The 24,091-nt window shown below is 41.9% G+C and overlaps 1 protein-coding gene across 3 annotated transcripts in view; it reads left to right on the top strand.

The window, feature by feature from the left end:
* DUSP16 (dual specificity phosphatase 16) overlaps positions 1-24,091 on the top strand; it is a 95,629-nt gene that overhangs the window by 38,002 nt on the left and 33,536 nt on the right. For 2 of the 3 annotated variants that reach the window (XM_021690527.2, XM_021690526.2), the window contains 2 exons: positions 17,226-17,819; positions 18,805-18,943. In XM_021690527.2, the coding sequence (XP_021546202.1) occupies positions 17,592-17,819; positions 18,805-18,943 (367 nt within the window). In that variant the 5' untranslated portion in view covers positions 17,226-17,591. The remainder of the gene's footprint in view (positions 1-17,225; positions 17,820-18,804; positions 18,944-24,091) is intronic. The other variant, XM_021690528.2, reaches the window with a different exon arrangement.

The following is a 24,091-nucleotide window of genomic DNA, read 5'->3' on the forward strand; positions in this document are numbered from 1 at the left end:
TCCAGAACATTTTTATCACCGCGCCCCCCAAATGCTGGACACATTAACAGTCATTCCCCATCCCCCCCATCCCCCCACCCCAGGCAGCCTCTGGCAAACCACTGATCTTTCTGTCTCTCTAAATTTGCCTATTCTGGGCATTTCATATATACAGAATCATATAATTCGTAGCCTTTTGTGTCTGGCTTCTTTCACTTAGGATAATGTTTTCAAAACTTGTACATGTCGTAGCAGGTATCAATTTTCATTTGTTTTTATGGCTGAATAATATTCCATTGTGTGGCTATATACCATGTTTTACATAGCCATTCATCATATAAATGCTGCTGTGAACATTTATTTTTTATTTTTTAAATTTTTTTAAAGATTTTATTTATTTGAGAGAGAGAGAATGAGAGACAGAGAGCACGAGAGGGAAGAGATCAGAGGGAGAAGCAGACCCCCTGCTGAGCAGGGAGCCTGATGCGGGACTCGATCCCAGGACTCCAGGATCATGACCTGAGCCGAAGGCAGTCGCTTAACCAACTGAGCCACCCAGGCGCCCGCTGTGAACATTCTTGTGCAGGTTTTTGTGCCTGTTTTCAATCCTCTCTTAACTAAATTCTCATCTAGGCTTCGTATGTCATTATAGCAGTCAGCAGAACTTTCTTGGTCCTTGTTTCCTTTAGGGTTTGTACTGGGTCATGAGTAATCAGACACAATTGTTGGAAGACATGGCAGTTTTGTCATTCTGAAGTGGTCTGTGGACTAAGTTTGAGGATCATAAAGTCTAGGCAGCTAATGTCTGTCTACAACTGTTCTAGGTTGTCCAGCTCTTGAGCGCTTATACCTTTGCCTGCCTTACTAGACCTTCCAATAAAACGGACTGATTTTACTAGGACTTCCTCTTTTACTTTTCCTGCTTACATTTTGTAGGAGATGCTCACAGGCAGAAACGTCAGTGTAATCTTGTCAGGTAACTATCAGAGTCATAGAGCCGTCCTTCCCTTTCATGCTTCTCTTTAGGTTTATATTTGTATTGGGGGAGGGGTCTGCATGTACCTGGGATCTGAAGGAGGGGGAACTGTCTGCCCTCTCCACCCGTCCCCCCTTCCCTCTGCTAAGTCAGTGCTGCAAACTGCCTGCCTCCTGAAGATGAATCTGTGTTAAGTGTTTCCTGGCAGGAAGCAGCCAGCCTCAGGGTCCAGCTGAAAAGAAGTTGCCTCCAGAGTTTGTAAGAGTGTGCTGGCTAGTAATGTCCCCACTCCCTCCAAATTCCTCTTGGCCAGAAGTTATTTGTGAATACAAAGAGATTGTATAGCACCCTAAGGAGTTGGGGTAGGAGAGCATCCAGAGTAAATATAGGTTGGTGAGATTTATCATCTCCTTGTTGACTTTCAGACTTCACTACTAGAAATTCTTTCTCTTGTCCCACTCTTGGAGCACCCCTGTACACAGCTTTACAGGTATCTGGTGCACACATTTTATTTCTATGGGATTGTGTCATCCAAAGATGCCTGGACAAAAAGGTTTGCATAAACCAGATGTTCAAAAACGGTTATATAAGTGAATGAGCCACAAGTTAGACCGAGTACTCAAGGGGGAGAGTCAAATGAGCATTTTCTAGTCTGGTGTTTCTTCTGTTGTACGTTAATAAGGTATATTATGAATAAAAACTTCTGACTCTGGTTGAATGCTACCTTTTCTTTCTTTCCTTTTTTTTTTTTTTTTAAAGTAACTACTGGCACAACCTTGAGAAGGGTGGGGATGTCCTTTATTTAATGTAATAGAGATCGTTGGCTGGAGGCCCAAATCTTGGTTTCCATCATCAGCTTATTAAATGAAGTTTTACAGGATTGGATCAGAGGGAGGGGTTACAAAGGATTGTATGCCCTGTGATTTGCCCTTAGTAATGGGAAATTCCTGGGTGGAGATACTTATTTAATTTCTACTCATTCACAGGTGACCACTGATCTCTGTCTTGTTCTCCCTTCAACCTTAAAAAATCTTTTCTTGATACATCTAAAAAACAGTGAAGAAAGATTGGAAACTAGATTGCTTCGACCATAAACTGTTTTATTAAGCCAGAACAGGGTTCTGTGCCCCAGCATATCCTTGTGGACTTTTGTTGGGTGTGGTAAGTGAATTGTGGTTCTTCATTATTATTGGAATTATAGAAACTATGACATTGAGAACTTGATCTGTGACCTGATGATATGTTCAGAACCCCAGACTTCGAGCAGATATTATAACACATACACTTCAAGATGTAGGTGAGATGGATTTCAGTGTAATGTGTTACCCAATTTCTCCTTTTCTCCTTAAACTCTGCCTTCCAGATGGCCTGTCTTTTGCGACCCTTCCTTGGGAGGCAGTAAAGAACCCACCTCTATCTACTTGTGTAAAAAATACTGATGCCTGGGTCCCAGTCCCCAGAGATTCTCACTTATTGGTCTGAGATACATCAGGCTATTTAAGAGTTCCCCAGGTGATTTTAATGTGCAGCCACGGTTCAGAACTACTGTGTTAGCCAAAATGCTCCTCCATTAATCCTGTATTGAGTTATTCCCTTTTCAGCAAGTGTTAAAATTTATAAAGTACGATTCTCCTGCATACTTAACTGTGTTCTGACAGTGACCCTGTGAAGCAGACAAGCTTCTGCTTTCAGAGTTCCTTATTCTTCATGAATGTTCTGTGGGGCTTGTTTCATCATTTTGTTCTCTACTTCTTACATGGCTATTTCTTCTTTTTTTAAAATATTTTATTTTTAAATAATCTCTGTACCCAATGTGAGGTTCGAACCCACAACCTTGAGATCAAGAGTCACAGGTGCCCCTCGCATGGCTGTTTCTCTGCAAATAGTGGTGAGGCTGTCTCTCCTCACAGCCACACATACCAGGTGTTTAGAAGGGTGTATTTTTTCTCATCTTTTGAAATCTATTGCTTTCTGTGCCTTTCAGGAGCCTATTAAAATTTGCAAAATGTTTGGTAAGACCTATAGGGTTGTGGAAAGCACTACTCTATGGGAGCTCTGGTTTCTGTTCCATCATTAATGAATTGTGTGACTTTGGGCAAGTACTTAACATTTTATAAAAGAGATATTATTGACCCATCAGAAGGCGTGCACTAGGAGTGGAATGGAATGCCTGCTTCAGCTTTGAGACTTGAATTCTCTCAGGCTGATATCCCGTTCTTCCCATTATTGGCAATTCCCATTGCTCTTTTCACTTCAAACACAGCTTTTGTACCTTTTGTCCTCCAGGTGAGAGAGAGACTTGAGAATCAGTAGGTCTTGACAACTGATTGAATGTGAACATTGAGAGAATCAAATGTTATCTTTAGGACCGTGTTTTTCAAACTTGCCTGATCCGAAGAACCTCCTGGGACATTTATTAAATGTCACAGTCTCCACTTGAGACCTCAATTATCAGTCTCCAGGGACGGAGCCTGGGTGATCATTTTTATCATATTTTAAATCAAATTCCTTAAGTGATCCTTGGAGTTAGACAAAACTGAGAAGTTCCTCTATAGGAAATTGAGTATAGTAGGTGGTCAATAAATGAATACATGTTTATTCCACTAATCTATTTAATTTTTCTTCCTCGAGTTTTACTTTTTTTTTTTTAAATTTTATTTATTTATTTGACAAAGGGAGAGACAACGAGAGAGGGGACACAAGCAAGGGGGGGTGTGAGAGGGAGAAGCAGGCTTCCTGCTGAGCAGGGAGCCCGATGCAGGGCTCGATCCCAGGACCCTGGGATCATGACCTGAGCCGAAGGCAGACGCTTAATGACTGAGCCACCCAGGTGCCCCGAGTTTTACATTTTAGCTATGGTCCATAACCCCAGAATTCAGAAGGACAAACGCTTTCTGCAAAAGAAAAAACTGAATGTTTGCATTTTGCTTAGAGGGCCTTTTAGTCTCTGATAGTGTTCTGTGATGCTTAACTATATTGATAGCAAATGGTGGTAGGTTTCTTTTGTACCTATTTGAGAATCTGTGCAGTGAGATGAAACACTGGAGCCTTGTAAGCATTATCGTTGGGAGTCTGTGCCGTGGACTACCTTTTATATGAGATGGTGAAACTAGGTATTTTGGTATTTAAGTCATTGAGTTCTTAATGGACAATACTGTGGTCTGCTTTCAGATTACTGCTTTCAGTATTAATTTCAACTAAATTTCACTTGTGGCAAACTTATTTTACTTGTAATGATTGTGCATTCAGTTTTAATTTTGTGGTCTTTGGTATTGGAGGTTACTTTTGGAAAAGGGACATTGCCCTGTACTAAATTGTATATGTTTATATTGCTTTGTATGGAATACATGTGAATGCTTCACACCTTGAAGCAGGGCTGTTGTAGGGATATGTGATTAAATTTTTAAAAATCTCTAATTTTTTTTCACACTACTAAGTCACTGTTGGATGAATCCCATGATTCTGTATTAAAACTTACTTTGATTAATGATTCATAAAAAATAATTACCTTCTTCTGAATAGCATGAGCATGACATGAGTTACCACTGATTAAAATATATATGCCTTAGATTTTTTGTTGAAAAAGATACATATCTTTTATATATGCATATATGTACGTGTGTGTGTCTGTATGTGTGTGTATGTGTATAATGGAAATGTTGGAAATTACTGAAAAATATATAGGAGGAAGTCACCCATAATGCCAACATTCAGCATCTACCTCTGTTCGCATTCTGCTTTACTTATTTTGGCCTTTTAAATATGACTAATTCTTCTGTTTTATGAACAGTGACCTAACTAGTAAAACTTGAACCTGTTGCTCATTTCGCTTGATATTGGCTCATCTGAAGCAGGGACAGAATAGGGTATTGAGATATTTCTGGATGTTTTTATTGTAGAATAACTTGATAATGTACTCTAAACAGCCATTTTCATGGACAGCTTCAGTCAGGAAGTCCATTATTTAATAAGGGTATATTTTGTGCCAGGCATACTGCCTTGGATTTACAACATCACCAGTTCCTTAGGTCTTTCCTTTCCTGTCGGATTTTATAGTCCTCACTCTAGGCAGAGCCCATCTTTAGACAACGAAAATTGTGTAGGTTATAACTAGTCAGTCTCCTTGCTTCCATTTTCTCCTTATTTCAATCCATAGAAAGTTATGGCTGAAATTCTTCCAGCAGTGTTCTCATGTTCTGTTCATAAAGCTTGCAGTGGCTTCGGTGGCTTTAGACTTCAGGAATCCACACTGGCCGGCCCCTTCCACTTGACCAACTAGTTGTGTTACTCGCTGTTACAGTCTCTGCTCTAGCCCGGGAAATTTACACACAGCTTATCCCTCTGCATGTTCTTCATCTGGAATTTTCTTCCCTCTTCTCTCTGGCAGTTCATGTCCCTGTTTTCCTTCTTTGACTTGCTGTACACCTGCTAGCATGTGCAAATGTCATTTTTTCAACTAAATAGTATCAGGGGCTTTCCATCCATTCTGGTTCCCCCCCACCCCCCCACAGTGCTCCATATTGTTTTAGAAACCTAAGTTAATTCACCTTAAACCAATACAGACACAGGTATTTTTCAGAGCGGGAAAGTGTCCCCTGCTTACCTGCTGCACGTGGCATGCCTGAACCTGGCTGACGTCACACCAGAATGTAGTACCATCCAAAAGGTGACAGAATAACTCTTAGAAAAAAAAAAAAAGAACCAGATAGCGAATAGGAACACCATCCTCTTACACTGTCATTCTTGAGCAAGTGTTTTCAGGAAATCTGTTTTTCTGGACTCATGGGTATTTATTTTATGCTGTGGATTATAATCCATTACTGTTTATTTTGCTATTTAAATTGTTTGGGAAATCCTTTTTAAAATACGAGCCAATAGAACTGGGAGCTGAGATAGGGGCCTGTAGTTTCTTAGTTTTCCATTCTACCTTTTCTTCTCTTTGAAGGTCCTCGGGTTGGGCTTGGGCTCAACCGAGAAGAGAACTAGTGGCCCCCTGAGGCCAGTGGTGCAGGAAGAAGGGCAGGGCGGGGACACTGCGGGTGCAGGTGTCAGTCAGACTCTTGATGAAGACAGCTTCGTCCACACGTGCAGAGCTTACTTCTCTGCTCTAAAAATCTGAGCACTAGGGACGCCTGGGTGACTCAGTCAGTTAAGCGTCTGCCTTCGGCTCAGGTCGTGATCCCAGGGTTCTGGGATCGAGTCCCGCATCGGGCTCCCTGCTCTGCAGGGAGCCTGCTTCTCCCTCTGCCTCTCTCTCTCTCTCTCTGTCTCTCGTGAATAAATAAATAAAATCTTTAAAAAAATAAATAAAAATAAAAAATAAAAATCTGAGCACTAGATGACAAAGTAATTCAGATCTTGTTCATTTTCTGAGCAATCTAGTGTGGAAACATTGAGAATTTGTGTCTTCCTCTGAGGTTTAGAGAGGGGTTTTACCTGTAGCACTTGAGAGCTGGTGAGAACAGAGGATACTAAGTTAATCATCTCTCCTCAGTATAGCCATGTGTGAAACACTCAGCTGGAGAAGTTTCTCTCTCCCCTCTGAAATAAAACTTTTTGTTTTACAGTAGCAAATAAAAGAGTTCCATGGTTGATTGAACACCTGAGTCTGCGGATGACTGTCTCAGAGCAGTCTGGAGCAGTTGGGGGTGCTCCTTACAATAGCAGCCCTTATCCAGGGCCTTGGCACTTCTCCCCCCACAACAGAAAGCAGATCCGTGACAAGGGCTTAACTGGAGAAGAGTCTTGGTTATCATCATGAAGGGAGAAATGATGATGAAGGGGAGAGGGAGGGAGGGAGAGGGAGATAGGGGAACAGCAAAGCCTCTAAGAACAAATAAGAGCAGGGAAAGGACAGTTAGATGATGGGAGGGAGCCAAATTACCGGGAAAAGCTAGACGGTGAAAAGGAGAGAATGGAAAAAGTCACTCTAGGATGAGGACAGGGAGGATTCGGATTCTTACCGTGGCTGCTCGGTCCCCTGGCTGTCCTGTGGCGCTGCCGTTCTTCGCCCGGGTCCTGGCCTTGCCACCCACTTTGCCCTGTGGTACAGCTTCCTGATACCATTAGGACCCCGGGCCCCAGAAGGGGAAGTGTGAGGACAGATGCAGTGACTTAAATTAGCACAGCCTAGAAGCCTGGAGTGGACAGTAGTGCTGCTGCCGCCCCCTCTTCCTCTGCCCCTGGTCTCCCTCCCCTTAGTTTTCACCTGGTGGAGTCACAGGCCGTGGAGGGGGCTCCTGGTGCCGTGGGGCTGGCAGAGAAGTGAAAGTCATTGCCTTGGAGCAGACCTTGGAAATCCTTCTCCACAAAACAAATGATCTGGAACAGTTGCCCTGCTGTTTGTGGACCCCTTGCCCAGGAGTTACATTTTGATGTGTGTATTGTAGGACATAAGCTGTAACTCCGTAAGGTGATGGCTTAACGATCAAATCAGGCCTGGAGTGCTGTCCTGTGGAAGCACCTCACTGAGGCCTGAGATGCGTTGACCGTGACATCATCATGTCCTTAGTGAAGTAGTCCTTAGATGTTAAGTGATATCAGGAGTCCTTCCTTCGCAGGTGAGGAAACCACAGGCTTGGGGATGTCCGGTGACTCTTGCTGTGACGTGTTAGTGTCTTTGTAGAGGAGCTGAAATTAGGAACAGGGTCTCCTAAATCCTCTCTTGAGTCTTCTGGTCCACGGTTGTTGTTTTTAAAAATGATACACTGTAAAACCTCACTTGTTTCTAAATTCCCAGATTTGTTTTTGGCGTCCAGGGCAAAGAAAATGAGCTGGCCTCGGATGGAGGTGATCGGCACAGAGGGGAAGAAGCCTGTCGTGGAGGTTTTTGCGATTGTAGGGTTACGGAGCTCCTGCTTTCACTGTTGGTGGAGCTGAGCAAGGGGCCTGCAGCTCACCCGGGCCTGGCTGCTTTCCTGAGTGGGCGGCCCCAGAGTTATTTTTAGCCTCAGGGCCTTGGAAACAGGTGTGGTCCAGGCTTGAAGGCCACGCCTGGAACGTGTTCAAGTCTTGCTGTGTGTGTCTAGGAGCTCAGAACAGTGACAAGACTGCTGTATATACTTTGTTAAAAGAATTTGTGCTTTTCCAGTGAGAGGAATCAAAGTCCTACTGGGTTTCATTTGTGATGCTTTAAGCAGGTTTATTTTGGAAACTTTATAAATTGAAATACATTCTAAGAGTGTTAGGGAATATATTAATTTTTAAACTAGCTATAAATTCTTCATGTACAGAAGAAACCTTTCATATTAAGAGTCATACCCCAACTGACCTACTGAAAGTCCAGGTTTATAGTCCTAAGTGTGTGATTTAAAATTTAATTTTTCCTGTCTCCCTCCCTCCAACATTATTATTATTGAAAATAATTCTTTGTAAGTTCTTTTGTGAAGCAGAAATGCAGCTTTTACCTTGAGGGTAAACATCAGTTTTCCTGTATTGTATTTGCTCGTCTTTTTACCTTGTTCCACCCCGCACTTTTCTTAACAGTCCTGATAAGGAGCAACGTACAGGACTGCTGTAGCCACATTAGTGACTCTGAGTCTTTGTCATGCCCTTTTTCTGAGACTTTTTGTACTTCCCAAGACTGTGGAAAATAATATAATAAATATTACCTTTAATTACCCAGCAAAACTATTGTGACATTTTGAATGTACCTGTCTTGTGTGCATGTATGTGTGTAGCTGTTTGAGGTTCTACTTTACCTCCTGTTTTGTAACTTGATTTTATTCTCTTCATGTATCATGACCATCTTTCATTGTTAAGAGGTATGCTTTTACACCATGATTTAAAAATGCTGCATGGGTACTGTGTTGCAGGATTTATTATAATTTGTAAGTTACTTAGTCCTCTTCTGTTACACATGTAGGCTTTTTCCCAGTATTTCTCATGTGTCTTTTAACTGAAAGGTGAAGCATTTTCTTGGAAGTCACTTTGAAAACATCCTTGTAAGCCATGTTGACATTATTTTCAGGAGAATATAGTTTGGCATTCTGGTTTTACTTATTTTAGTATTAAGGGATTTAAAGTAGATAACATTCCAGAATATTTTACAAACTTGGGCTCAAGTGGGAGTGATGGAAGGTTTGGTGTTGATGGTTTCTAATTGTTTTCCACTGCTTGTTCCTAGAACCTTCTGATCTTCTTTGGAAAAAATTAAATTATATCCTCTCTTCCACTAGACTGTGTTCCAAATTGTCTAGATGTCTACCCTGGTCTTAATATCGTTAGTAATTTCACTCTTTGTCAGGAGAGTACACCTTATCTTTCATGTAGTGGAATTTTGTTGTATTGGGGGTGGAGTGGGCTAAAAGTGGTGCATGGGTAAAGGTTATAAGCTTACAGTAGTGTTACCAACCCCTTGAGTACAGTTATCTAACTTACAGAGTCCTTGTGCTAAATATTTGATACACCTTCTGACAGGGAGAACTCCTTGAACGCATTTAAAAAGTTTTTAATTTAAAGATCCTTTAAACTCCCTTCTTGTTCAGATGTGTTCAACCTATATCTTGTTTAACCTGTCTTTGATATTTTACTACATTCTATGATACATTTGCTACATTCTACATTCTGTGCTATAAAACCAGGATTCCATTATTAGGTACAACACATTTGTAGAGTTGGAAGAATTGTATTAAATTAATACTAATAGTAATCTTTCTTATTACAGTCTTTTCATACAGAAACTTTTTATTCATTTGCCAAGGAATGCACAATATAGGAACCTCAGCTTCTCTGTTTGAAGCTTTAAGAACAAACTATACCGAATGTGTGTGTGTGTGTGGTGTGTGTGTGTGTGTGTGTGTTTTTCACACTGAAGTTAAATGTTTGAGTGCCTGGAAATGCTTCATTTCCAAAACATATAACCGTCATTCTGAAGAAAGACGGAGCACCTGCCACGTCCTCTGTTAGCCCTCGCCCAGTTCTGCATTACCTTGGCCAGTACTGTATTCATTGGCCTCAGGCCTTTGACGTAGAGAGCCGCAGCCTTCCTGGTATCCACGCCTCACTCTCCCCTCCTCTTGATTTGTACTTCACCATCAGAGTAAGACATTCTCCGACTACTCTGTCTAAAATTGCAGCTGCCCACTGCAGCTCTCCGTCTTCCTCCCCTGCTTGGTTTTTTTTTTTTTTTTTTTAAAGATTTTATTTATTTGACAGAGAGAGACACAGCGAGAGAGGGGAACACAAGCAGGGGGAGTGGGAGAGGGAGAAGCAGGCTTCCCGCTGAGCAGGGAGCCCGATGCGGGGCTCGATCCCAGGACCCTGGAATCATGACCTGAGCCGAAGGCAGACGCTTAACGACTGAGCCACCCAGGCGCCCCCCCCGCGCTTGGTTTTTGCTCCATAGCGCTTGCCACCATCTGTCCTACAGCCTGGTGTCCTGCTGCTGTCTGTTGTGTCTCCTGCCAGTGAATTAGAAGCTCCGGAGAACAGGAGTCCGCACCTAGCTCATTTTTGCTGCATTTCTCCGGCAGTGCCTAGCACTTCCTAGGTGCCCAATAACTATCTGTTGGTTGAGTGAGTGAGTTACAGTAGGCCTGACAGGTGCTCAAGGAGACCAAGATGTACATGTTAGTCCCCATCTGAGCTCTGTTTGGTTTGGTCTGAATCTTTCCTCTCTGCCTCCAGGCCACCTTTATTGCAAATATCTTTCCAAAACGTTGTCTCTTGACTCTCGGTTTACACCAGCCACTGGCCACTTTTTCTTTTACCCAGAGACTTCATCCAAGGATCCTTCCATTCCCATTCCGTTAACACCACCTCATATCCAGGCCCCTCTTCCAGGGAGTAGAGTCCTTAGTTGGACTAAGGTGCCTGGAGAAAGCATTACATGTGAGAGGGGTAAGTCAGGGAGCCGTGGGTGCAAGGGGTAGGTCTAGAATAGGCACATGGTGTGGCAGAAGGAGGGGGGGAGGAGGGGAGCTCTGGTGGATCAGGGAAGGGGAAGCTAGTGAGACAGGTGAGCATAAACAGGAAGCAGCGCTAAGAAGGAAAGATGGAGGCTCCAGCTGAGCCAATACCAAGAGTGCGGTGCTCTTCCTGAGCAGAAACTTGGTGAAGTCTTCTCTGTGATCCAGACTGTACCTGGGCTGGCCTGTGTCTGAAGCAAAGACAGTCTTTTTAGTCTTTGAAGCATGGCTGCTCTTCCAGTCTTTATCTGTGGGTCCTTGAGGAAGCCTCCGATAGGAGCGGGTGCTCTCAACAGTGCCATAAGTCGGTGAGAGATGGCTAGGTTTTATGGTGCTAACAAGTGCTGTCTCTGTGTCCAGACGCTTGTGCTTCAAGCAGTCTATCCCATTATTGCCACCATTTGTCAGAATGTGTCCTCTATTTTGGGGTAAGAAAATATGGTCAAGACATTAATAGGCAACTGAAAATACATTAAGCTCATATAGTCTTCTTGGCTTTGGTGAGGGTGGTTTTTTGTTTATTTTGTTTTTTTTTTAATTGAATGTATTTTACCAAATATCAGACTTCAGAATTTCTGTTAGGGTTTACCCACAGCATATGAGGCAAAGTTGCTTTCATCAGTATAGATGGTCAAAGTCAAAGATGTTCTTCCTTGTTTCCAGACATCATAGCCTGCTTTTTTCCCTTTTGATTTGTTCAGTTTTTCTGTTACTGAAAATCTACATTTAAGGCTCTGCTGAAAGGCTGTTTAGTGTATCTTGTTGCCTATTTCTTCACTTTTATTGGAGGAAAAAATTTTAAGACTGGCTTGTAGTTTAGTAAAAGCAAACTTCTCACCTGATTATATCCTATCCATAAATTCTCTGAGAATTTGAACTTGAGCTCAAGCCCAACCAAATAAAGCTCAGTCACTTTCTTTGCTAAACAGGCCATTTAAGCACCCCATAGGCATAGGATCCTTTTCCTTCTGAGAATTTCTTTGTGAAGGAAGTATTTAAAATGGAAATGTGCCTCTCTGAGGGGTAGCCGCTGAGTCCCCATGGGTCCCACCTCTCAGGCCTGCAGGCTTGTTCCTGGAGCCCTGTCCCTTACCTGCCTGCTGCAGCCCTTGCTGAGGGCCTGAGGCCGCAGTGCCTGCCAACGGATGAGTTGTTGCTGTTGGCAGAAAATAGCCCATGGGTAGGTAGAAGGGGGAAATTGTGTGTGGGAAAGGTTCTCACCTTCTTTCTGGCGGGATATACAAAGTGTCAGTATGACTGACCTGGAAGCCAGGATCTATCTTGCCTGCAAAGTTGAAGAAAGTAACAAACACCTCAGAGAACAGGAGGGAGATGCTTAATGGAATCATTTAAAAACAACCTTAATCCTTAAAAAATTTTCTATTTGGGCACTAGCTTTAAGGCTGTGTTATGAGTAGTGAAGAAAATAAAAAGAAAAAAAAGTTTTCCTTTTATAGCTAATTACTTTAGAGGCAAATACTGGTATTCAAACTGTACATTGTTCTTTTAATTAAAACATTCCACTTGTTCACCTTATCATTAAAACAGTCTTAGGCTTATGGTCCTCTGACATAACTAATTCAGTGGTATACTTCATTTCATTGATACTCTGCAGAGTAGAGTGAATTTCAGTAAATAAAACTCTACTAAAAATCATAGATAAATTTCCGTACATGAAATAAATTACACATAAACTTAAAAATTGTATATTAAAGGAGGAAAGTTCTTATACAATTTATGTTACTATTAACTATTAAAATATAAAAGAAGTTGTTTGGTAAAATGTAAAATATACCAAAATTGGCCTTTCTTAAGGGGATTTGCCCATTTTATTCACTGACCTGTATAGTAATTTTGTTGTACTAAAATGTTTCCACAGCCTGTCTCTTTCCCTTCATAAATAAAGTTTTTTAAAATGTTCATTTCTGAAAGTGGGATACTTGGCAAATATTTGTTTAGTGGCCTTAGTTAAGGTTACTAGTTCTTTGGTGTGATAAATACTGGTTTCTTGACTTTTCTTTTTTTTAGAGAAATGGAAAACTTTATTCAATGCATAGAAAAGGATTCTTTAGTTGTCTTCTGAAGGGCCTACTGCCACCCAAATTTCCTTGATGGTAAACTGGGGGCACCCCATCAATCTCAGAATAGTCTTCTAGCTGCTCCAGCCACCTGACCCATCTCCTGAGCATCGGGCATGGGCCAGGCTCCTCACTGTGGTCCCCAGGCAGCCAAGAGGGCAATGAGAAAAAAATCACACTGTAGTATTTTAAGTGAAAGAAAAGATCAGGATACACAAGTGTATGTACTGTGTAACCAGTTGAACAAAGGGAGAAAGGGGGAAGACTATATATTTGTGTCTCATTCTGTATTCATTTAAAAAAAAAAAATCTTTGGAAGAAGTCAGAAGAAACTATTCACCGTGGTTTGCAGTACAGGGCAGGGGGAGGACCTGGGCAGATGGGACAAGGGTAGGAGAAGGATTTTCAGTGTTTTCCTGTTTTTCACTTAATGTATTTGTTGGAGTTTCAGTATTATGGCAATTTTTAATAGCTTTGTTGAAATGTAACAAACATACAGTAAACTGTACATATTCCTGGTATGTATAAATTTTATACCTTTTTTTTTAAGTTGTACCAGTCCTTTTTTTTTTTTTTTAAGATTTTATTTATTTATTTGACAGATAGAGAAAGAGCACAAGTAGGCAGAGCGGCAGGTAGAGGGAGAGGGAGAAGCAGGCTCTCCACTGAGCAGGGAGCCCGATGCGGGGCTCGATCCCAGGACCCTGGGATCATGCATGACCTGAGCCGAAGGCAGACACTTCACCAACTGAGCCACCCAGATACCCCATTTTTATACCTTTTTTGAGCCAGTGAATGTGTTATCTATTAAAAGTGGAAAGAAAAGGGGTGCCTGGCTGGCTTAGTCAGTGGAGTGTGTGATTCTTGATCTCGGGGTCATGAGTTCGAGCCCCACATTGGGTGTGGAGATTACTTAAAAAAATAAAATCTTGGGGCGCCTGAGTGGCTCAGATGGTTAAGCATCTACCTTCGGCTCAGGTCATGATCTCCAGGTCCTGGGATCCAGCCCCATGTCGGGCTGCCTGCTCAGCGGGGAGTCTGCTTCTTCCTCTCCCTCTGCCTGTTTTTCCCCCTGCTTGTGCTCTCTCTGTCTCTCTCCCTCTCAAATGAATAAATAAAATCTTTTTAAAAATGGAAAGAAAATAGTTAAAACTTTAGAAATCATTTAAGTAAATCGATAAATAGTAAAGCTGGTCTGCCCTGGCTTTTGTAATACGCATCTGGGCCCTTAAGGTTCAATCTAAGAATGTTTATTCCTTTTGACTTCTTGTAGAAATTTTGGGTAAGATTAGCTTCAACAATAAAATGTTCTCTTATCATCTTTTAAATCCTACCTGATGCAAAAGTTTTCAAAAACAAAACTGTCACAGGCATGTTCCCGATCTCAGGTATTGACATTCATCAGAATGAACAGTGAATGCCCAGAAATTTCTAAATTAGAGTTGCAGCCTAGGATGAGGACTTAACCAAAATTCTCTGGCTGTAAATAAATAAGGTTTAAGGCTATTGTTCCCCTACCCCCCTCACCCCTTGGCAAAGGGCTCTGCCTCACATAATCTATTTGGGACTATAGAACATCAGAGCTTGGGCATAAAAGTATAACAGGAGGGCTCCAGCTGGCCTCAGTATGACATGAAAGGGTGTAACTTTATCTTCATTTCACATTCAGTGCTTTGCTTCAATTACATCCTCATACTAAGGTCACTTTGCCCAGACCTTTCCTTTTTGTATCTGGAAGTCCCGACTCTGGTTCTCTGGGTAAGGATGGCCATTTTCTGCCCAGTAGAACTGCATGCTGTAGCCTCTCTTTGGTTTTGGTGATTTGGGCTTAGGAGATTTGGCTGAAGGGAAGCAAAGATGAGAACTTTCTAATTCAACTTTTGCATGTTTGCTGTCTTCTCCCTCTCTTTGTCCCTTGATCTGCTAACCCAGATAATTGCTTTGTGCCATCCGGATTTTATCATCGAGAGGAGCCAATCAGACTCGGATACCCAGTGCCAGTGTTGGAATCAACTTGCTCCTGTTCTCAGATTTCCATTTTCTGTGCCACCAGGGCACCCTCATGGACAAGTTGGGCCATTCTTTCTCAGTCCAGTTCCATTATGGGAACAGGTACTTAGGGAAAACAGGGTAACCCAGTAGTGGGAGCCCTGGTTTGGGAGTCAGACAATCTGAGTACAGGACCTCACACTGCTGTGAACTATGTCACTGAGCAGTCGGGACTCAATTCGATGCTGCATCCTTGGTAGGCGCTTTGCCAAAGTATATTCCGTTGACTGACTATACATACAGATTCTCTGTTCTAGTTTCTTTGGTTGAAGATAGAGATGATTTTTGTACCTCATTGCCAGTAAGCTATACTAAAAATACATTAATATAATGAAGACAAGAAATGGACAAATACTGTATTCTGTGGAGCTGATTTGTAAGGTGCAGGAGCAGAAGCGATGATTTCTCAGGTGCCTTCTAACTCCGTGTGTGTGGGGTTCTGAGAGGGCGCAGCTCGCTTGAGGCTGGATTATACAGGAGGGCAGAATGGCTTCTGTGTTTACCTGCTGGATGAGGTCTTTTAGATTCCCGATGCAAGGCAGCTCTGGTCGCCATTGGTATCTTTAGAGCAGCTTCCCTCCTTTCTCTATATAAGTAGTTGTGTTTTTACTGACTTTAGATAACCTTGGTAATTTTGTCCTCCAAACAGACTTTGTGAGGAGACAAGGCCTGTATTATAGGTACATTTTATAGATGAGGAACATGTGGGTCAGGGAGGTTATATGATTTTCCAGAGTTAAGTAACAGGTCAATGACACAGCCACTCCTCTTGGTTTCCTCACTGTACTTCTCCATGCTTCAGTCTCTCAGCTGTAAGTCTGGAATTAGGAACTGGACCCAATGTTGTCTGAGGGTTTTACCATCCTGATCGGAAATCAGTTAACTAGATATTTATTCAGTATTTTAAATCATTTGTGGAGGATTTTACTTATAACAGTATGAGTTGAGTATCTTCTGTGCAAAGCACTATGGAGATAAGAAATACAATACAAAACCTCTGCCATCACATAGTTTACCCTGTAGAAGGTGAATGCCAGCAGTGGACATCTAGTGCAATGTAGTGGAGCGTTTCTTGTGAGCAGAGATGGGCCGGGGAGCTAGGAATCTGACAATATTGAAGGTCAGGGTGAGATCCAAGCTATGGGAACAAAACTCCAACAAGTGTCAATTAGGAAGTGGTCAGTTACAGGAGTTTGGCAAGAAGAGGGAGGCATTGGGTCAGGTACTAAGGGTTCTGCATGTTTGCTCTATGGTTGTTGACCTAGAGGCCCAGGTGAAGATGTGAGATTTTCTTTTTTTTTTTTTTAAAGATTTTATTTATTTATTTGTGAGAAAGAGAATGAGAGACAGAGAGCACGAGAGGGAAGAGGGTCAGAGGGAGAAGCAGACTCCCCGCCGAGCAGGGAGCCCGATGCAGGACTCGATCCCGGGACTCCAGGATCATGACCTGAGCAGAAGGCAGTCGCTTAACCGACTGAGCCACCCAGGCGCCCCAAGATGTGAGATTTTCTAAGGCTGGGAATCAGTGATTCTCCAAAGAATGAGGCACAAGAAAATGAGGGGTCAGCCTAGGAAGGGTCAAGGAACTGGGGGGATGGACTGGCCAGGGTTATAGCAGTGAGACTGCCTTGGTGGGAGCTGGGTACATCACAGGCCCCCAGCAGTGAGCTCAGCAATTGACAAGAATATCAGCCATTTTTGTTCCTCCTCTTCCTTAAAAGGCAGCTGAAGTGTATGGAAAGTTTTCCTAAGGGCCATTTACAGGGGCTGCTGGGGTGCCCTGGTGTGTGTATGTGTGAGTGTACGTGTGTTCACATGCAGTGTGGGCTTGCTTACCTGCTGGTAGGCTGTTGTTCTTTGTCCTCTTTTCAAGAAATAAGCAAATAAAATGGAGGAAACCCATTTGGAAAAAAATGTTACTTCAAGCAGCTTTTTACAGCTCTTTCAATCTCATACTACAAGCGTGTAATTCTGGGCCCCCAGTCACTACAATTCATGACTATGTCTTCTTTTGTCTCCTTTGAGTTTTTATATTTTGATGTAAAAGTGAATTATCAGTAGGTTTTCTGAAGCCATGCCTGTTTGTTCTTTTTGTTTGTTCAAATGAAACAGTGCATCAAGTATGAAATTAGATTAATGGAGTAAATATTATGAATCATACACTCTCGCTAATCTGATGCTCTTTCTTTTTTTTTGACCCCATGTTTTGTTTTCTGTCTGTCTTTCTTCATGTAGGATTTTCAGTCCAGTGTAAAGCTGTTGGAGCGAGGAGCAAAGGTAAAGAATGATGTAATGCCCTGGCTGTCCCAAAGCATCTTTTGTTGTGGAATGGTTATTCCAGTCATCTCTTTATGAATCAGATGTGAGGGGCTGCTTTGTGGAAGGAGTCCTTTGCAAGAACACATCAACGGGGAAAGAGAAAGGGACATTCACTTGGAGGGCTCTTGCTGAAAATGGGTTTAACTCTCCTTTTGCCAGTCACCACCAGCCTGACCTCATACATTTTTAGTACAATGGAGTGGCTGAGCCTTTGAGTACACCACCATTACATCATCGTGGCAAATTAAAGAAGGAGGTGGGAAAAGAAGACTTATTGTTGTCATGGCCCATGAGATGATTGGAACTCAAATTGTTACTGAGAGGTTGGTGGCTCTGCTGGAAAGTGGAACGGAGAAAGTGCTGCTAATTGATAGCCGGCCATTTGTGGAATACAATACATCCCACATTTTAGAAGCCATTAATATCAACTGCTCCAAGCTTATGAAGCGAAGGTTGCAACAGGACAAAGTGTTAATTACAGAGCTCATCCAGCATTCGGCAAAACATAAGGTAAATGCTTTCTTTTTTTGCTTTTTAAAACAGACACCCTGAATGAGGAATAATTTTAAAACAAAGCTTCACTTTTAAGGGGAAAAAGTAATCTGAGGAAGTTTTGGTTGCATTTTAAACTTTGGAACCTTAGGGATACCTCAAAGTAATTTACTAACCACACTGTCACATTTAAGAATATTTCTAAACTATACAGAAAGGTTAACTTGTTTTAATTTGGTCAAGTGCTATGTTTACCTCTTTTAATGGTTTGTTAAACTTTTTAAAAATTTAAGCACTAATAAGTAGTTATAGTTGATAACATGATATTAATAGTAACAATATATAATAATTTATAGCACATGTGTCAACAATCACTAAATTAATACATTATTTTGTGTTATCTACAAATTTACTGAAAGGAAATCATTCTTTTCAAGTGGTTTGGGAAGAAAGTGGAAACTGATTATATTAGAAGTGCTGTTTATTTGTGGGAAGGGAAGGAACCATTGTTCAGGATTTAGGGATGTAATTTATCTTGGAGGAAGGTTATTTCTGGGATTCCAAAATGTTGTCCTTGTGGTAGGTAAGGCTGTTTCTTTTCTTCAGGAATAAAAATGAGTTCACTTTTTTTTTTTTAAGATTTATTTATTTATTTATTTATTTGACAGAGAGAGAGAGACATAGCGAGAGAGGGAACACAAGCAGGGGGAGAGGGAAAAGCAGGCTTCCCGCCGAGCAGGGAGCCCGATGTGGGGCTCGATCCCAGGACCCTGGGATCATGACCTGAGCCGAAGGCAGACGCTTAACGACTGAGCCACCCAGGCCCTGCCCCTTAAAAGTTGATTTTTACAAGCATTTAAACCATTTGTATACTAGGTTTATCCAGTCAACTGCGTGTTCTTTTTATTCAGATTATTACTTGAAAGTGGAGGGGGGGGCAGTTATTTGCTTCTGGAATGATTTTCCCAGCTTCTTTCCTAACAGCCTCTCATTTGCACTGCAGGTTGATATCGATTGCAGTCAGAAGGTTGTAGTTTACGATCAAAGCTCCCAAGATGTTGCCTCTCTGTCTTCAGACTGTTTTCTCACTGTACTTCTGGGTAAACTGGAGAAGAGCTTCAGCTCTGTTCACCTGCTTGCAGGTAAGGCTTGTGGTAGAATTGAAAGAACTTCAATCTCATGGAGCCCTCCCCATAAGCAGTATTTCACAGAGAGCTCAGAGTACAGTAGGTTATCACAACTGTGAGTGTCCTGGGTAAACTGATTTATTTAAAGCTTCTGATTGACGTAACTATTCTATTTAAGTTCAATACTACCATTCTTCCACAGTAGTCAATGTGTTTCTTACTTAGCTCAAATGCCTCTTCATTTGGTATTTTATTTGTTAGCTAGAAATGTCACATAGATCTGTGTGCTGCTTCTGGCCAGAGATTTTTCCATTCATCTGGGATCTAAAAACAGTAGAAATGCTCTACTTCTCAACTCCTGCTCTTGGTTCCCACCGCCTGTGGCAAGAACCAGACTGGTGTCACAGTGTCCAACTCTTATTGAACAGTTACAGTTACAGCGGACTCCAGATCAGCCCACCATTCTTGGACATTATGAGCAATGAGGGGGAGAATGTGTATAAACTATTTCTTCTGGTAATTAGGGAGACAGTTTAAAAACTCATTTACTTGTGTATTATCGTTTTGTTTTTACAACTGAAAAAGGTCTCAGTTTGCAAACACTAAGCAGATGACTTTATAAAGTACCTGGGAAGAACTATTTTATGTCTGTCTGAAAAGGGGGGCAGTGTGCGAGTTCCATTTCATCGAATTCCAAAGCAGTGTTCATCCTTTGCTTCCCCTGTTTTGCAGACGTTACTAAAGCCCTTTCACTGACATGGGCTCACAGAGTGGGGAATACAGTGTGACAATGCACAGTGACCTTTAACACAAAGCTGCTGTGTCCCGCAGATTCTGCCACCGTGAAAGGCAAGAGGGCTTTTAAAAATGCGATCTAAGAAAACAAAATATGGTAGATATTATCATTTTCACACTTTTAATCTTTTGTTGCAAGGATGGTACCATGAACTTGATGTCGTTGGCAGTTGATTGTTAGAAGTGTAAACGTTTCAGTTTTCAGAGAATGGGATTCATCAGTTGTTGGTATGTTAACACTTCAACTCTGTGAAGGTTTAAATAAGATTTCCGTGTCTCCAGTTCTCGCTCATCAGCTTTTGCTTCAGGTCTCAAAAAGCAGGCATGGTTTCCTGTCTCTTTCAGATCATCTGCTGCCCCGCCTTTTGCTCATGCTGTGATGCTGCGTGATCTTTCTCTTAGTTTCCTTAAGTGAGGCCAGCATGCCTTAGAAAGAAGTTTTCAGAGTTCTGTGACCGAGAATTAGAATATCAGGCTCCATCTCTTGTTGATCGGTGCATTCTTTTCCTGGGAGTATACTGTGGTAAATACCGCTTTTGTTAGAGTTCCACTAAACTGATTTGGTGAGTTTAGGAACTGCTTTCATGCTTCTTGTAGGCGCTGTGAGGACTTTACCTTGGCATGCTATTAATAGGACCAGGGTTTTTCTTAAAGAGGGGACACCAAGATGTGCTTCACATCAAAGTGACTGTCCCACCTCACTCTTGTTGCAGACACTTTCCCTGTGGGGGGCTCTGGCTTGGCAGCATGGCCAGACAGACACTCCCGTGGAGGAATGAGCTCATGTTGAGTTTCTAGCACAGGAGTTTTAGTTCCTTGAATACCCTTTCCCCGCTTTAACAAAGAGCATGCTTGAGTTACCTGGGAAGGTAACTTCTTACCGGCCATGTGTCAGTTTGGGAGGAGCACTCCTTGGGCAAGGAAGAGAAAGGGCTCAGTCTGATCAGCTAGATCAGCTCAACAGTGGAAAGACATGTGGAATGACACACTGAATCCAAACACCCTGACATTCCCACATTGTACAGGCAATGCCTGGTTGCCTGGATCTAAATGAGAGTCCATCCAGGCAGCACCAAGAACCACACCGAATGTATTGATAGCACCATATCCCGATCCACACCCCAGAATCCTGTGTATCTTTTAGTTAAGGAGGTGGCTTAAGGGACTGAATTGAATTGCCTTGTTTGGGAGTTTCTGAGCAGCCAGATCTCTTATGATACCTAAGAGAGGGTTCTGGATGGTTTGCAGCCTTCTAACCATCCAGAAGCCCCTGACCAATTGGAAATTCCCTTGGTTAGTGAGTCTGCTCCTCGGAGTAGACCGAAGAGTAGCATAAGTGGAAGAGAGTGCTGGGAAGCTCTGGCCGTCAGTTCTTGGCAACCCGCTTTGTTGCCAAGGTCCAACTGCTCACTGGATGTTCCAGGGATGTGGGACAGGTGTTTCTTCAGTATCTTGTGGGGATGGGAAATAACTGTGGAAAAGCACACAAGCTTCTCACAGGCGCTATAGAAAATGACAAGGTAGCTGGAGACCATTTCCACTACAAACTGCCCCTGTTGCTCTTAGCAGTTGGAGATGGTTATCAGCCTCATAATAGAAAGATGCGGTGGTTTCTTGGGGGTGATTTCTCCATCGGCTTAAAGTTTTCAGCTACTCTGAGATTATTCGGGAAGAAAGTATCAGATGTGAGATGGCTTTTGTGGTCATTAGATATGGAAGTAAAGAATTGTGGCCTTAATTCCATTCCCATTCACAAGGCCACCTTGCCTGTGCAAAAATGACTTTAGAGAAGGGGAAAAAAAAGACATCCCCCAGGAACAGATAGAAGAAGTCTTCTAATGAGCTGTCTCCCTCCAACAAGTGGAGACCTACGCCTACCTATAGGACCTAGTTATAGGGACATAAAGAAATGCAGGGTTACTGAAGGACGCTCTACTGGAATGGGCTTAATTCCTTAATGTGGAACAGGTCCTCTTTGGGGATGGGGCTAGCTTATTAAACTTGTTTTTTGTTTGTTTTTTTAAGATTGTGTTTATTTATTTGACAGAGAAAACACAAGCGGGGCGGGGGAGGGCGGCAGGCAGAAAGAGAGGGAGAAGCAGGCTCCCCGCTGAGCAGGGAGCCTGACTTGGGGCTCAATCCCAGGACCCCGGGATCATGACCTGAGCTGAAGGCAGACACTTAACCGACTGAGCCACCCAGCTGCCCCTTAAACTTGTTTCTACCAGGTGCAAAGGGTTCTCTTAAGCCGCTTGGGCAGCTAATTATCAGGGAGACCATTTTACCAAGTCTTCTAGTCCTGAAACTTGGACCCTTGTTCTGCAGTGAACCCTGCCTGTACTGGCCTCATCTGCAGGCCCCCACAGCCTTGGACCTTGACCCTTGCCTGACCAACTTTCTACTCTTCTAAACAGTCAGTATTCCCAAGATTAACTTGATAGCCATATACTATTTTTCATTATTATCTTAGAATCTTATTTAAATCTTATGTTATCATTTTTCATTTATTAGCTTAGCTCCCCTTCCTGGATTCTCTTTTTCAAGCTGAGGACTATGTCTTTTTCATCTCTGTGTTCCCCCACAAGGCCCAGCACTTCTTAAATTCTCAGTAAATATTTGATATGTAAATTAGCTTACATGTAGTTTTACCCCATTTATATTTCATGTGATTCATTTTATTAGTGTAGAATATAAGTGATTGTATTAAACAGTGATGAAACTAACCTGAAAGTGTAGTGAAAACTTGAGATTGTTTTAAAATAAATGATTTACAAAGTATATTCATTCAGAGCAAACATACAGCTGTTATGAGGAAAGCAATATGAAAATGTTTCCATCTATTGAAGTAGATTTAAACATGATTTTAAGAGCTAATAAAAATAATGCGATGAAATCATGTGAATCTTACTTGATCCTTAAATACTGAATGTTGATAAAAAGCTAATAGCTCTAGAGTTCTAGCTCCACTCATAGGAAGATACAAGTCTGTGAATCCATATAAACTGAGAATGGTTGTGATAATTTCTATATGTTCTTAGAGGTGAATATAAATTGATTGTTCTATGTAGCCATTAGGAAGTCTCCCAATAACCAAGCCGAGCCAAACCATAACATCGTTTTACCCCTAGAGGAGTAAAGGGTTTAATTACCAGTAGTAGCAGCCTCATCTGAATAAGAAAGAATGAATTTGGATCCCTTTGGGAAATTCTCCATCATCATTGTTGGATAGGTGATGACAAAACCATCTTTTCCACTTTTTTTCAATTTTGAAATCTGTTATTAAATAAGCACAATTTAAAAACCCATCTGTGCTCCCACAGCCATCTGTGAAAACAAGACCGAAGAATTTGAATGGAGGGAGTGACGGAAGGGTGATGTAAACATATGTTTCACAAAAATGACCATAGTGGAGGGTCCTGGTTGTGAGGATTGGCTTAGATGATGCATGTGGAACCCCTGTATCAGTTGTCTTCTTTTAAAAGCTGTTATCATCCTGAGTTAGAAAACAAATAGTTTGCCACCATTGACTTACTGATGAACTTTTTTGGTCTTGGTAATGTTCAGAAAACTAGTTCTTTTTAAAAAGTAATCTTGTTTCTTGGCCTTATTCATTTCTCAGGGCACCAGATTGAACATAAATCTAGAAGAGAAGAGAAAAAATACCGAACTTGGACTTTTATTTCTTGCTAACATAGAGAAAAGAGAATAGATGGGTCATTAGTAGAAATAAAGATCAACCTGCAGATGAGAAATACTGTTGTTATTTCCTTCTCTTTCCTCACTGCTGTGGTTCTGAGTAAAAGCAAAAGGGACCCACAGCAGTTTATTAACTCTGCAGCACTCATTTCTGTCCTGTGATGAGACACAGGATAACCAACCCTACAGCAAAACACCACACGTGAATCACAGACTTCAGCCCTGCCATTTACAGACGAGGAAAATAACTGAGCCCTGAGTGACTCTCCCAAGCTCTCACTCCCACCACGTGCCCAAGGCCCATATCCACAGTAATTCCAGAGTCTTGTGGAATTTCATCAGGAGGCTGGACTGAAGGCTCTTTTTGTGGTAGCTCTTTCTCAGACTCTCTGTGGATTTCAGAGTCATATTCTTACTTCACATTTTATGGAATGAAGCAGTGTATAAAAATATACTGTATATAAAAATTTTTAAAGCATTAAATTATTTTAGCGGGGGTGATCATCACATAAAAGTCTAACTCCTCTGTTCTGTGCTGAAGGATAGTTCTGAATAATGATAGAAGATACCATTTATTAAGCATTTACTGTTGGGTACAATGTTAGTAAAGCACTAAGGGCTTTTATAAACGTTTGTCTCAGAACACAGCTAAGGTCTAGATTGATGTTTGCT

The sequence above is a fragment of the Neomonachus schauinslandi genome, chromosome 5 (assembly GCF_002201575.2).
Source record: "Neomonachus schauinslandi chromosome 5, ASM220157v2, whole genome shotgun sequence".
NCBI classification, from domain to species: Eukaryota; Metazoa; Chordata; class Mammalia; order Carnivora; family Phocidae; genus Neomonachus; species Neomonachus schauinslandi.